Source organism: Diabrotica undecimpunctata, chromosome 8, assembly GCF_040954645.1.
Source record: "Diabrotica undecimpunctata isolate CICGRU chromosome 8, icDiaUnde3, whole genome shotgun sequence".
NCBI lineage: Eukaryota > Metazoa > Arthropoda > Insecta > Coleoptera > Chrysomelidae > Diabrotica > Diabrotica undecimpunctata.
Window position 1 is genome coordinate 106,043,924 of NC_092810.1, and position 17,041 is coordinate 106,060,964.

General features: G+C 32.2%; 2 protein-coding genes across 2 annotated transcripts in view; one reads left to right on the plus strand and one right to left on the minus strand.

The window, feature by feature from the left end:
- The window catches only part of prom (prominin), a 614,595-nt gene that overhangs the window by 65,328 nt on the left and 532,226 nt on the right, over nucleotides 1-17,041 (minus strand). The window lies entirely within an intron of this gene.
- On the plus strand, nucleotides 1,239-12,306 carry LOC140448516 (uncharacterized). The gene is made up of 2 exons (XM_072541598.1): nucleotides 1,239-1,380; nucleotides 11,769-12,306. Exons 1-2 carry the CDS (start codon nucleotides 1,369-1,371, stop codon nucleotides 12,252-12,254), a joined length of 498 nt encoding a protein of 165 aa, XP_072397699.1. The 5' UTR covers nucleotides 1,239-1,368; the 3' UTR covers nucleotides 12,255-12,306.

Consider the following 17,041-nt stretch of genomic DNA (forward strand, 5'->3'; position numbering starts at 1 on the left):
CAGTTTCAGCAACCACATCGGCAACAAAACTTCGATCAATTTAGACAAAATTCAAACCCGCCAGCATTTAGGACCCAGAACCAGTCAAATGTATGGGCACCCAAACCGGGACAGTCAAAACAGTCTAGACCAACACCTATGAGTGGAATAACAGAAACCACAACCCGAGGCCGTCAAAATTTTACACCAAATTACCGAGCACAGCCAAAATTCCCCGTAGAAGAACTTTACAATATACAATGCCATGGAGATGAGCAAGAAGAGAATGCCAACTACAATGATTACTACGAACCTGAATACGACAATTTTCTACAAGATACATACGAAAATCAACCAACCGAATACGAAGAAAATGTAAATGTTCGAGAGGACCCACCAGAAGCAATCGGAACGTAATTGAATGTCATTCATTATTTATGTTATGCGTTAAAATAACCATTGACCTACCCAAAACAGACGCCTATAATCGGTACTAGTAATTAGCAAGTTTTCTTTTTACTAACTAGAAGCGTTCTGGAGGTATTTAAAAAAAACTAATTACAAGGCGTTCATCTTCAAAGAGCTCTAGCTTCTTTACGAAGCATTTTCAGACTAGATAAATTGGGTTAAATTGTCATTGTCACTGTCACTATTAAATTGAAGATGTATTATGCCGAATGTACTAAAATCATAGTTATTCTAAATAAGAAAAAGTGATTTTTTTTTATAAAAAAAAAATATTTATTTTAACCACTTTCAAGTGTGATAATGAAGTTATCTCTGTTTTTATGGTACACTTTAACATAATATTGTTCTGAAGATATTTTCTTGTGGAATATTAATGCAATTTACTATTTTTGTTGGAAATAAGCGACAATTTTACTTTAAAATGAGTTTATTTCAGGTGTAGATTTCCACTTGGGAAATCGTTCTTAAAGTACTAAACCGAAGTGGATATCGATACGTCAAAACTTATTTTAAAGTAAAGTTGTGGCTTATTCCCACAAAAACAGTAAATTAAACATAATTGTTAAATTTAAATAATTAACTCGTTAAAAATATAAACTAATCTTTTAACGGGTGTCTTTTACAGATATAAAACATCAAACTTTTTTGAGGGTTATTGTGAAGGTTAGGTTGGATGACAAAATTTGTAATTATATTCTACTTTCAATGTTATCAGTGAGGATTGCATATTCTGTGCATTTTTTCTAAATATTTCTTAATATCATTATTCACGTTTATAAAATTGATAGTCTTAAACATTTTTTCTTAGACCTTCGATAAAAATTGAAAGTGGAACACTTTGGTGTGAATTTAATATACAACTATATAAAACCATCTATCAGCAGCAGTAAGTGCTAGATTGCAGTTTGGTGATATTCTAACATGGATTTAAGAGTGAGTATTTAAATTATATCTGCAAGAACTCCTAGATGGTTGTTATGTATATATATATATATATATATATATATATATTGGTTAACATTCATAATCTATTATTATTTTGTTCAATATTGTTCAAAATTCAAAATATATATGATTTATATGATTTGCATTCTTCATCTTTATTTAATTTTAACCAATACCTTAATAAATGATTTTATGTCTCTCTATTTGTGCCATATCTATCAATTTTCACTTACGGTGTTATATATATTAACTTCTTTATAAGCTTTGATGCTTTGACGGCATAATTTTTTGGTTTATATATTTAACAACGTTTATACTCCGTTCATTCGAAATGGTCCCATCTTTGTCATCAATTATTTTCTTTTTTTATAACATTTATCTTTTCATTTGATTCCTGTGTTTGATTGTCTGCAATTGTGGATTGGTATTGGATGTAAAGGCCCACATTTCTTTTTTAACACAAAAACACAATGCTCTAGTTCAGATCTAAGCTTTAAAGTAACTGATTCATATTTGCCAAGCTGTTATTTACAGCCATAGGTATAAATATTTATCAACTAGCTCTATAGGTAGTTGAAAACAGAACTACATACTCTGTGTAGATTTTGCATACCGTTTTCATATTTCTTACTTTCTGTATAGACACAAAAGTCATCTGCATATTGTATTATTTTGAATGAGATGTTGTTTATTTGCATATTATGTATGTCAGAGGCGTACATATTCAATAAAATTAGCGATAATACCGAGTCTTGTGGTATGCCGTGATAGTTGTTTTGAGGTCCTGTTAGTTTATTATTATGGTCTCTGACGTAGATTACCCTGTCTTTATATATATATATATATATATATATATATATATATATATATATATATATATATATATATATATATAAATATATAATTTAGCTCTCCAGGCTTAGAAGGCCCATGGCTTGGGTTACTATTCTTTTCCATTCTTTTCTGTTTGTTGCTTTATTTTTCCAGTTTGGTATTTTAAGTTTTTCTATGTCTTTTTCAACATCCTTCTTCCACCTGGTTTTCGGTATGCCTTTCTTCCTTTTTCCTCCTATTCCTCCCATTAGCATTCTTTTTGACAGTCTCGCGTTTTCCATCCTTTGGATGTGTCCCAACCATCTCAGTCTGTGTGACTTTATGATCCCTACGATATTCGATTCTCCACACATTGCTTCTTAATAAATTGTTTAGTGCAAAAATACAACGGTTACCGGCCATAATTCTCGCTTGGATTTCTTCCTTCATATTTGGTCTTCTCGTGAATGTCGCTCCTAAATACTGGAATATTTCTACTTCTTCGAATTTATATGTTTTTTCATCTGTTATTACTGTCAGATATTGTTCGTGTAGGTAATCTCTTTTTGTCCATTCCATATATTTGGTCTTTTCTTCATTTATGTACATCCCTTTCTTTCTCGCTTTCATTTCTAATCTTTTTATTATTTCTTTTAATTCTTGCTTACTTCTGGCTATCAGTACAATGTCGTCAGCGAATGCTAAGCATTGGTGTTTTCTTTAATATATGTCCTGACCTGTTGATTCCAGCTTCTCTGATGGTAACTTCGAGGACAATACTGAACAACAGCGATGACAGTGGGTCTTCTTGTCGCACCCCCTTACTGACCTCAAACTTATCTGTTTCTTCGCCATTTATTTTAACGCTATTCTCTGTTTTTCGGAGTGTCACTTTTACCCTGTCTTTATAAAACCTGATAATTGTGTTAACGAAAGCAATTGGCAAATGAAAGAAATTTATTATTTTAAATTTCAAGATCGATAAACAAGCTGATTCATATGCTCCTTCAATATCCAAGTATAGGACTGTTAAATAGTTATTCCGAGTTAATTTGTTCTGTACATCTACAACAAGTGTTGTTAAAGCGTCTAAAGTTCCAAAACCTCTTTTGTAGCCAAACTGGTTTACTGGGATTAAATTCTCTTTTTGTATCCACCAATCTAATCTAAATTTTATAAGCCTTTCTAGGCTTTTGCATACACAAGAGAGTAAGAATATTGGTCTATATGAACTCACAATATTTGGATCCTTTCCGGGTTTAAAGATAGGAACGACTAAGATATTTTTGAAGGAATCGATAACTATGTTATTTTGGACGATATCATTAAAGATATGTAAAATATGGTTTTTTTACAACCTTTGGTAGGTTGATTAATATGGGGTATTTTACATGATCGATTCCAGGAGAAGTATTAATGTGGTTTTTAAGGGCGAAGCCTAGTTCAGTTTCAGAAAAAGATTTTAACAGAAAGTGATTATTTGAATGATGACTTTGTGTAGGTTGTGTAGGCGAATGTTGAACCCATGGAGGATATACTCTATTAAAGAAGTCGTCGAACAAAGTATCATTAAAGAGTTTTGTACTAATATGTGATTTTAGGTTCATTTTGTTAGCTTGTGATCATGTTTCTTTAGAAGTAGTATTTTTGCTTAAATTAGAACACCATTTGATTCAACTAGCTTTGGCTTTATGTTTCAGCTGCTTTTTAGTATGAGGAGTAATTTTCTGACATTTTAGATAATTATCAAGGCTTGGTCAACGTTTATAAACTGCAAATGGTTCTTTTCTGTTATCAATTATCAGATCACATTCTGGGTCCCACCATGGCGGAGGGGATCGATTTTTAGATTTAAAAACTTTGTATTGAGGAATAGATTTAATAGCAGCATCATTAATCTAATCTATTAGAAAGTTATAATTTTCATAAGTATTAAGGGAGCTACTTTTATTGGAAAACATGTTTTCAATTAAGGATGTATACAGGGACCAATTGGGCTTTTTGATATTCCATTTGCTTTTTGGATAAATTGTTTTCTGCGATGTGTTGGTTATTGAAAAATTCATAGTTATAGCAAAATGATTGGAGCTTAAGGTGTCAGATAAAACTGACCAGCTGATTTTACTAGCTATATTAGCTGTGCAGAGGGAAATGTCAATCATCGATTTTTGCGTACCATATCTAGGAAGATATGTAGGTTCTCTATTATTCAAAATTACAAGATCTAGATCGTCAACACTACTAACAATTTGGTGACCAACTGCATTATTTTGTAATGAGCACCACAGTGAGTTATGAGCATTCATATCTAGTTTAATTTTAAACGGTGATTTGACTTGTGAGAAGATATTTATCCAATCGTTTTTGGAAGTACGAATTTTAGGAAGTCTATATATAGATAGAAAACTTAATTCTGTTTTATTAATTTTAACGATAGCACCGCAGACTAATCATCGTTAAAATTGTTTCTAATATTTATTAATGGTATGGTTGTTTTAATTAAGATTGCAACACCTGCGTACCCGTCGTACCTATCTTGGCGAATTACATTATAAAGTTTAAATATATAATTTTGATTTGGTTTGAACCAAGTTTTACTTAATAAGGCAATGTCAATAATATTTTCAGTTGTTAAAAAATGAACTAAACTGTTTTTATTCGAAACAACGGATCGAGCGTTCCATTGCAAAACTTTTAAATATTTAAGTTCTGTGAAGATGTTATTTATTGATGATATCCTCCAAATTCGTTTTTATTCCATGGTAAATACTATATTGACTTATTGTTTTTATATCAGCTATAGTTTAAATATTTGTCATATTAAAAATGTAATTGGATTGTAATTTTCTGCATTTTATGCCATGTGCCTGTGTACTGCGATACTGCTTGGAGATATGTCCAAATCTTAAACAATTATAACATTGAGTGACTTTGGCAATATAGGTTTCAACAGGAAAAAATACACTATTTATTGTAATGTAGCTAGATAAAATATTTCTCTCAGTCCTTTTCAGTACATAGTTAGTTTTTCCTTCCGTGTCAACCCTTCTAAAAGTTCGTTTGAAACCTAATATGGGGGAGGGAGATTCACTGTTATCTAATAAATAATTATCATCTTATTGGGTATAAACATCTCTGATTAGGCCTTTAATTTCTAGTAGATGATTAGGAATATAAGCTACCAAATTTTCATTTTTTAACTTTAAATTTTTAACCAAATTATTTGCATCAGAAATTGACCTTGTTTTTTCCAATGCCTTTAATTAAAATAATATTAGGAATATTCAACTTTGTATCCAAAATATGCGCGACCGTTAAGGAATGCAAACGGCCTATATTTTCTTTGTTTGTTTTTTCTATGTAAACCTAGACATTATTAAAATTGTACTTATCTAATTTGACGTTGGAAAATTTTATCGCTACTGCTTTTTGTGCTGTTAGAGTTTCTGGTTCTGGCAAGATTGTAGTACAGTGACTGGTTTTATTCGCATGTTTCGCAGTCGAATCATCAAAATTTTCTATTAACTGGATTCATTAATATACATTTCACTATTATCACTAACACATTAAAAGGTTAAATCACCTATTGGCGTCTCTGGGGAAAACGCCTCCCTCATGGGGGGCCGCTTAGAGACTTATTTATTACACTGAGTTAATGTCAAACTTCGAATCACCTGTACTAATTTAAAATCGAGTTAATTAGTAGAAAAAGACACTGGGCACTTAATATTGTTGACATATCGCTTCGGAAGTTCAAATAATCCGATAAAATCTTAGCAAGTCTCATTAGATTTATAATTAGGAGAGCTACAATATATTGATTTTTGCGTAAAAAGAAAGAAGTTTTACAAAAGTTATTTAATAAACTAAAAATGGCGAAAGCTTAACATTTTTGAACTTTCAATCAATAATTTTGCATAAACTATTAAGTCAAGTTTAAAGTAGTATAGCCCAGCCCAAATTAAAGCTTTTTTATATACGTTTATAATATTTACTCAGTTTCCCTAAACCGTTGATTTAATATAATAAAAATAATCAAAAAACGCGGTTTTTGCACATAAAAAGTGTCACAAAAAATTACAACCAACAGTTTGGGTTTGCCTGCACTTGGAAGTTACTCCAAACATTGCCCTTCATGACGCTGCGCTGGTTTTAAGAAATCACTAATTATTGCTCAAAATCATTCATTTTTGTCTTTACAGCTTGGACTAAATCTGATCGTTAGCGGATAGTACAGTAGTAATAAATTCCTTCTCACCCTGTACTTCTATTTTGTAAGTTTTCTTATACAAATGGATCACAGGTAACTTTAGATAAATATAAAAGAGTATGGGAGAGAGACAGAACCCTTGCCTTAGATCTTTGTTAACTTGAAAGTATTCCGAACATTTTTGTCCTGTCTTGAGGTAACTCGTGTTGCCTTTATATAAATTACGTGGTTTGAAAATTTGCACATTGTCATATACCTTCCTCATCAAGTGATGTACTGACCATTTTTTCTAAAAATTTCGATTTACTTTATTTTTTTGTAATATTATTTCGGTATTAAAAGTTTCGGTGTGAATATTTTTATAATCATCTTTTTTCCCTAATCTAATCTAATCATTTATTGGTATCAAACGCAGACTTCAGCTAATACACTCATTATTAGTTTCTTAATTTTTTGTCACTGCACTCATATAAGTAGATCTGGAACTCTGATATTTACATTTTTTAATCTGCTTTCTGTTTAACTATCCAAAGTTTAGTGTCGCACATCATCGCTGATTTTATGACCGCCTTGCTGTAGACACTGTGTAGTGGAAAATGAAATAATATGTGCTACGGCTACGCAACACGAAAGGTAACAACAACCTACGACTACGATTTAATTGAATATTTCCACAACAATAGAGCTGAATAAAAACGTTCTTTAATTTATGAACAAGATATAGTACCTACTACAATGAAATAGGCCTATAAGATTACAAGATGATATATTTTTGTTCAAACATGAAAATACAAAACCTCATCAAACTTTGTTTAACGTTACTTAAAATTTAATTCCTTAAATCTAATCTACTTATTAAACGTCGAAACACTTAAAAAATATATTATTCTCGTGATACTTTTAGGTTTGGGTTATTGGATTTTAAAAGAACTATAGAAACTGTTAAAAAAGCAAAAACAAATTTAGTGTAAGCGATTTAAAATGCATAGCAGCGTGGAATATAAGAACACTTTATGAAGCAGGAAAATTAACAATGGTCGTGCTAGAAATGAAGACATTAGACATACAAGTATTGGGCCTTTCAGATGTTCGATGGCCAAATTCTGGAAACTACACCAAGGATAATAATACTATTTTCTACTCAGGCGAAAGCGCTGTAGAACACAGCCATGGTGTTGGTATTAAGGTATAAAGATTTTGTGACAAATGTCATTCCCTTTAACGAACGTATGATGCTACTTCAGATGAAAGCCAAACCTGTAAACATAAATCTAATCCAAGTGCATGCTTTAACATCTGATATCAATGATGCTGTGGTCGAAAAATTCTACGCAGACTTAGAGCTATTAACAAAAAATATAAACAAGCAGGAGGTAAAAATAGTTATGGGCGACTTTAATGCTAAAGTCGCTGGCGGAAAAACTGGAAATATAGTAGGAAATTTTGCGTCAGGTAAAAGAAACGAAAGAGATCATAGACTAGTCCAGTACTGCCAGGAGAAAGAATTAGTCATAACACATACATACTACGACCTACCCTCACGAAGGTTATATACGTGGACTTCTCCAAATCAGAAACCAAATAGATTTTATAACGATTAATAAAAGATTTCGTAATGAAGTACATAGTGCAAAAACCTATTCAAGCGCAGATGCACATACGAACCATAATCTATTACTAGCAAACGTTAACATTATTTTCAGAAAACCGGAGAAAAAAGTTAAAACCACCAAAATAAACATCAAAAACCTAAAAGACGACAACTGCCAACAGCAACTGAACGCAGAGATAAATAAATTAACTGAAGGAAGCGTGGAATGGGCAGGTATCAAAAAAGCCATACTAAAAGAGGGAAAAGAGGTCCTAGGGAAGAAGAGAAAACCACTAAAAAGACTCGATGACACCGGAAATAGTTGTGCTAACAACTGAAAAAATAAAATACAAAAATAAAGATGAAAATAAATATAAAACCATCAAGAACAAAATCAAATATGAAATGAGAAAGGTTAAGGAGGAATGGATAAACAAGGAATGCCAGGAACTTACAGGCAACGCAATATTACGTCTGGTCCCAACTATAGTACTGGGAGGAAACATGAACGTTAAAGGCGAAAATAGTTAAGAAGCTTGAAGCCTTTGAACTTTGGATGTACCGGAGAATGTTGAGAATTCCATGGACTGCCAAAGTCACCAATGAGGAAGTGACATTGCAGCTGAGAAGGATGGGTCGAGACAAAAAGTTGTTGAGAACAATAAAAGTACGCAAGACTGCATACCTTAGACACATACTGAGTAATGATAAATATAGTCTTCTGAAGGTCATCATGCAGGGTAGAGTCGATGGCAAAAAGGGAATAGCTAGAAAGATGAAGTCACGGCTGCGAAATATTCGAGACTGGACAAACATATTATATAAAATATTGACGCATTATTCCAGAGACACTTTTAGAAATGGGGTCGTCAACCTCCGTTAATGGGGATGGCATAGAAAGAAGATAAACTGTAACAACAACGTCCTGTACCTAGTAAAACGAGCTCTATTGTTCAATACAGCCCTAAACTACACAAACAATCAGCATTTTAATTATACAAAAAATCGGATTCATCAAAAAAAATTTATAACGTTTCCGTAACTCTCTGAGTTAAACGTGCACACGCATTATTATGCATTTAAATAAATCTCAGGCTGCAACATACATAAAAGCACGACAGGATCACGAATCTTGATACGATATGGAATTGCTTCTAGAATACTCTGAAGTACACCAGGGATTAGTTATTAAATACCAATAATAAATACTTTACCATTATACTATCACTATGATAGCTATAAACGTCATAAGCTGCTTTTAATCTAAATTACAGCAACTTTACGGGGACACCAATCACGCAGATTAGCTGGATGTAGACGTCTTTTGATAGTGTAAGTAACTAAGTGTGCGCTCATAATGAGGCGCCGACCCTCATTTGCATTTTATTTTAAATGCGAGCGTTCACTGTCAGTGCTATGATCTAATAGGCGGGGATACGATGCGATGGTCTCCGTTATGAACGTACCCTAAGATTGTTAATGTATAAAATATTAATTAAGCCACGCTATATTGTACCTACGTTATTGTAGCTATGACAATAAACTTTTGACTATTTTTACAGTTTTTGTAGCTTAGGGCTTTATTGCTTTGTTTGCTTAATAATGTAGGAACTTGAGGAGTTTAAACGACATAAATTTTTCTTAGAAGCAACTGATTAAATGGTTTTTGCGCTAACAGTCTAAAAAAATATTCTACTAGCAATAAGACTTTGTCATCATCAGTTCCCTGATAGAGGTCAACGAAGAAGAGACGATTTTCAAAGTATAGAATGGTTTCAACGAATTAAATACGTAGATTACGATTAGTCTGATTAAACAAAAACTATTTTATGCAGGGTGAAACAGCCAAATGGAATAAATTTGTTAATTAATAAATGGGGGAATGTCCAAAAAAAAATTTAAATACATCGATTGGTACTTTTAGTTGCACATATTTTGAAAAAAAAAATATCTCATGTACAATATCTATACCTATCAATAACTGTTTTGGAAATATTAAGTGTTTTTGTGTATAGGTTTGTCCAAATATTGTACATAGCTAAGATTTTAAATACCTGTCTGGTAATAACAATGTTACAGCATTATGAGAGCGTAGTCTCTATACTACTAAAGTAAAAATACATTTGAAAATATGTATTTTTACTGCTAATTTTACAAAAATTATAAGAATGTGAAAATTGCTAACAAAGCTTCAATTTTGTTTGTGAAAGTCACTATAGCACTGAATACACAACTCGGCATTACATTTTTGCCACATTGTGTTCACACAGCGCTCGATTACGCGTGACTGCCAGCACAACGTCTTCTTTTATTATTCGGAACATATTCAACAAGTATAGTCCAACATAGTATAATGTATCTAATATCGACAGCAATCCTGCTTTCAGGTGAATATGTGAATGGTCGTCCAGCAGCTCTAGGTAGGATTTGAAACCTTTTTAAACACACTTGTGTTATGTCTCTTCAAAAATTTAATTTAATTGGGGTGCACCTGGGTGATGTTTTGTTAAATTTTTCGGTTGTTTCTTCTAGAAGTAAACCTTCTTTGTTTCTGCAATACTTTGTATTATTCTTTTTAGTTTCTCTGCATTTCTGAACTTCTGCGTCAAAAAAATCTTTGTTTAAATGGAACACCTTGTATATTTTTACATTTTTGGACTTTTCTCAATTTTCTTGTTTTTGCAGTATGAGGTTTTGCAATATTATACGAGGTAGTTTAAAATTTAATTACGTTTTTCATAATTTTGTAGCAAAATTAACAGCCTTTGGAATTGTAGAGATTTTACATAAAAAACCGATTTTTTTTCAAACGATTTTTATTTATAATCCACACTCTTTTTCAATTATATTAATATTAACATATAACAAATAGTTTAATTTTTGTATACAGGATTGGTTAAATCTTATAATAATTATTTTCTGAGTTTTCTTAAATATAACCTGTTTTTTAGTATTGTAATAAAATATAAGTGTAATAAAATGTTATTTGAAATATTTCCTATACGTAATTGCTTTATTATGTATGCCAAACAGTAATTGAAATAATAATTAAGTGAAATTTAATTTAGTTGGCTATGAAAATATTCAATCAAAAATAATTTTTCGAAAATATAATATATATATATATATATATATATATATATATATATATAATATATATATATATATATATATATATATATATATATATATATATATATATATATATATATATATAGTAACCTAAATTCAAATTACTAACATTTAACGGGTTTTTACCCAAATATTTAGTGGCTCAAAACATGTACACCTAATGGAATATGGATTCCGAAAACGTTTTGTGATATAGCCCGATTGGGTGTTTTAATTATATAACTTTTATAAAGGATTTTTAAATAAAATTTTTTAAATTAATTAGTTCTTGGGTTGAACCTCGTCGGATTTGGAGTTGTTATTCTTTTTATTATATTTGACACTACCTCTCGAGTCATCTTCAGAAGTTGGGTTTGTTCTGGGGCGTGAGTTCAATTTATTTCAATACTATTACCTTTCCACTAATGTCATTGCTATAACTAGCAATATCACTTCCTTCCAAGTAGCGATAGAAGTAGCAGTGAAGTGAACTGGGTCACAGGAGACCGAGAGTAAGTGTAAGACCTAAAGCTCGGTATTTTCTCGACATGGTTCAATCCGGAAACTGAGTTTAAATTAGTTATTTTTCTATAATTAATTTTAAAATTTATATTAAATAATAATTACTCTACTCCATATATTTCTTTCCAGGCTGTTCTTTGTCTTGCTCTTGTAGCCTACACCACCGCCTCTGACGTATACTCTCATCCAAAAGTTTCAAAATCAGTAGTTGTTCAAACGTACGTTCATCGTCCTAGACCAATACCACTTGCTACGCGAGCTTTAGCCGGAGTAGCAGCTCAAGTATTAGCGAACTATGCAGAATCACGAGTTCCTGTTGTAAGTATTCCTGTGGGTGCAAAAAAGGTTTATCCTGTTGAATACGAATCGCATTCGCCACACATAGTGCCATACGTAGCCAAAAGTAAAAGTTTAAGTTATTATGACTCTGAGTTGCCAGTGTCTGCGTATTCGTCTCCGATTTTAGGTAAAAGTTCTTTTGGTGGATCACTTGCGTACGGTAATCATCATGGCTCACTACTATCAAGTCATTCTTTGGGTGGATCACTAGCGCATGGCAGTCATTATGGATCACTAGTATCAAGGCATTCGGGGTCAGAATTACCAGTGTGGTAAACTTTTTTAAGGCTGTTAGTTATTTATTTTTTAATTTTAAATAAACATTTGCTACTAAGTTGTTTTTATTATCATTTAATAATCGTTATTGGCAAAAAACTTAAAGTATAATGTGTTTGAAAATTTATGTACTTTTATTAACATTTCGTTACGTCTTGAACTGTAATTTATAAAAAGCGAAAATCTTAGAAATAACTATCTGGAACAAACAACATGACAAAATACAAATAATATACAACAAAAAATAATTTTTTAAGCTGGCTTTTAACTGCCGTCCTATTACTGCATCTCATCTTGATCTTGACTCAATATCAAAGTAAATTGATACTACAGTCATGTCAAGAACGTCCTTAAGTGATATGATCAAAATCGAATTATCTCCTAAGGCTATTTTCTACTTTGCTTATGGAAGTATGTTGAACGAAGATAATATTCGCCATCAGCAATAACGAAAAGTATAATATTGTTAAGACTACGTTTACTTGAACTAAAAAGTGGCCACAAACTATTCTACAAAGAAGACAAAAATCAAGCAGTAGGCAGCGTAGGCTTACTTATTAATAAACAAGTGATATCCAGCATTATACAGTATAAGAATGGTATAAGTCTATATCGAAAAGAGTAATATCAGTAGACAGCCAGATTAACCAACGTTATACATGTAAAATTACTTATGCCACTTATGCCACAACATCAGATCGCGAAAATAGGGAAGTAGAGCAATTCTGCGATAAAATTAATGAAGCAATGATAACACACAAATCAAGTATATAATCTTAATAGGCAATTTTAACGCAAAAATACGGAAAGGACCTTAAAATTTGAATAGGACTTATTAATTAGAAGAAATATTAGAGGAGAAATACTAGTAAACTGTGCAAAAGAAAACAACCTATATAACCAATACGTTCTTTAAAAACCCTAAAAAAGAAGATGGACCTAGCAAAGCCCAAATAGGACATCTAAGAATGACATATAGACTATATATTATGCAACGGCAGTAGTCTAACAGTAGTGTAAAACACGATAAACAAAGGTAGCGATTGCAGAATGCTAAGAACACGAATAAAAATTAACACCAAAACAGAAATAAGAAAACTTATAACCGCTAGGCAAAAAACAATAAATATAGATGAACTAAAATAGAGAAAAGGGGACCGGATCTGATTTCTGAACCACTCAGTGTGTTTAATTTTAGCTTCGATAAATTCGCAATTTTATACTACATAGTATTTTCGCCATAGTAAATGAACAAAAGTGATATACCTGTTCATTAAAATTACTGTTATAAGAATTCGTAAAAACGTGAGTACAAGAATATTAATTAGACTAAATTAATATATTAATTTTTCACTCTTCAGAACAGCCACCGAGTAAGCACGTTAAATTATAATTATTCGTTTACCTGTTTTTGCAAAGGTTTAAAACGCGTTTTGTGAATGTGTTTTATTTTAATGATAAACACTGTTAAAGCTGGGCCTTCACGTTCCGACTTGCGGTTTCACTTAGTAGGACTACTAGTTGGATATTCGTCTACACTCACGCTCTGACTTGCTATCCAACTAGCGGTCCAACTTCATTTCTAGTTTGTTTTTACGACGATGTACATCGCTTAACCAAAAAATTTATCGAGTAAACACTACGCAAAATATAGTTAGGAGGAGGAAAATGGCAGCATTGTGCTTGTTATTCTTATCATTTGAAAAAAAAGAAGAAAAAATGTTGGATGAAGAAATTATTTGTTGATCGTGTGAACTATGGTGACACTTTTTCGCCATTTCTGGAAAAAGTTGGTGTACTCATTTCCAAAAAAGATACCGTCATGCGTGAATGTGTACTGAACAACGCCTTGTAGCAACTTTACGCTTTCTGGCCACTGGAAGCTCATTTGAGGATCTAAAGATCAGCTGTAAAAAATCTCCACAACTATTGAGAAAGGTCATACCAGAAACTTGCAGGATTATAATAATTTTTCTTGAAATTGAAAGATATTTTCGATTATTTATTTGCGAACTAGGGATCTTTGCTCAGCGATGTCGGACAGATATCACCAATTGAGATTTTGTTTGGAGCAGATATTGTAAGCAAATTGTATACAGAAAGGAAATATCAGTTACAAAGTGATCATGTAGTAAATTTACTGTTTTAATTGGAAATAAGCCACAATATGAGTTATTAATTAAATGTATTTGACGTTTGGACGTCAACTTCGGAAATCATTATCAAAATATTCAGAAGCTGAACTCGAAACGTCAAAAAAATTTAATTTGTAACTAATATTCAGGCTTCTTTCCAATTAAAACAGTTAATTTGCATAAGATACCACATGAAAATAACTTCAGAACGATATAAAGAAACAGTTACTTCTAATTTCAATACAACTATGATTTAATCTTCGTTGTTTATTGATAATTCTTCTGTAGCCAATCCTGAGTGTTGGCAATTGTACCTGTGTGGGAGTGTCCATAATAGATCTACAGAAAGGAAAATAATTTGCCCTAACAAAAAGTAGATGATGATGAAGAATCGTATATTTTAATAGGGGTAATTTTCATGCAATTGAGAGTTTATTTTCTATTAAATATTTACGAACTAGGGATCTTTGCGTAAAGTAATTCATAAAAATCTCATACGTAACAGGTTCCGAAGATCAACTGACTGAGGAAATTTTCGATCCGACCTGTGATCCGACTTCCAACTTCACCATTCACGCTCCCACTTCGTCACCAGACCGAAGTCGGATCTTCAAGTCGTCCCTCTAGATTATCCGACTCGTACCACTAGTTGTCCAACTAATCCAATCAGCTCACGCACGGTCCGATTTCAAATCCAATTACGGAAGTTGGACCACTAGTCGGACTACAAATCGGAACGTGAATGGCCTGTTTTAGGTAGCTTTATTTCAACTAATATCGACAACTATATAAATAGACCAGTATTTTCTGGCCCCAATTAATTAATATTTTGGCATACAAAATATTAATATCCACATCATGGTATCCTCATCTACGTCAACTCAACCAGTTCTGTACTAGACCAACAACCTCTACAACCTAAAAGTTACTCTTCCGTAAGCAGACAACCAACTACTAGTGTTTTTCCGTCAAGAAATCAAGCAATCGTATTTGATCCAATAGACAAAACTAAAATTGAAGATTACCAGTTTAAGCCTAATAATTCGACCAATCAATATTATTTTCTGTTCAAGGCTATCCAACAACAGAACATGTATTTACTTAGCAAATGAAAAATTGGTCGAATGTTTTATTACCAACCACGGAAAAATCAACATTTATCAACAACTCTTACAAGCACGTCGACTAATCACCCCCAGCCAACGACTAGTACTTTCTAACGTATGTCCATTCATTCCACACTTAATCTGAGAATCTGAACTGCAAGCACTTGGTGTCAAACTTTTGTCACCCCTATCGTTTCTACGGATAGAGACTTCAAATCCTGAATTCCAGCATAAATTAAGCTTCAGGCGGCAAACCTACATATCCCCTTTAACCAATTATACCTTACCCGATTTTTTTGTTATTACTCATGAGGAGACACCATATAGAATATACTTATCTTTAGATAACCAGACTTGCCAAATATGCAAAAACATCAAGCACTTAGCAAAAGACTGTCTAGCAAAGGTATCTGTATCAGGGGACACAACTTATGTACCTCACAATATAGAAGCAGGTCAGAACTCTATTGAAAATAGTAACAATCAGGTGACTAGTGCCATCCAACAAAAGCAAACCCAACTGAACAAACAAACTGCGTAACATAAAACACCAAGTACAAAACTCCTAACTAATCAAATAGAAATAGATTCAGTACCACAAAAACGCACAGTTTCTGAGCGTTCTACACCGTCCCCAACTTCTTCATCAGAACACATCTTTTAATTACAAAAAAAAAGGGAAAAAGACAATAAAATTCTTCGACAAATTGATCCAAACTTCCATATCGAAGCAGACAGCGATACCTCTATAGACACATACTAACATAATAATAACATTCAACAGTTTAATTCATGGAATCTAAATGGGTATTACTTCCATTTAGAAATGTTGCAAATACTAATCTCAAAATAGAAACCAATGATTCTATGTTTATTAGAAACTAATTTTAAAAGCAACACCGTACATAAACTAAAAAACTTTAATTGTTTTTTTGAGAAATCGGCAACATGCTAAAATAGCCAGCGGAGGAGTAGCGATATACATAAAGAACGACATTAATAGTATAGAAATAAAATTAGAAACAAACTTTAAGGCAATTGCAGTCAGAATCAAAGACGTAACTAGCTTTTCCGTATGCAACATATACATTCCTCCCAATCAAGAACCTAACCAAAACGAAATATCGGACCTCTTAGAACAAATAACTACTCCACGACTAATTGTCGGAGACTTCAACGCCCATAAGACTTTATGGGGTTCAAAAAAATTAACGAGTCTCGGTAGAAAAATAGAATCCCTTCTGGAAAAATTCAACCTAAATGTACTTAATGATAGATAAGACACCCGTTTCGACATAAGAACGGGTAAAGGTTCTGCTATTGACTTACCTATATGCGAACCATCAATAACGCATATGCTTTCATGGTACGTATTACTGGAGCCACACTATAGTTGTCACTATCCTATTATAATTCATAACGAAGAATCATCTATAGCAATACCAGAATAAAATGGAACTTAAAACATGCAGATTGGAAGAAATTTCAAAACCATATCCAACACAACTTGCATGTCATAAATTAAAACAGTAATGTGAATGAAGAA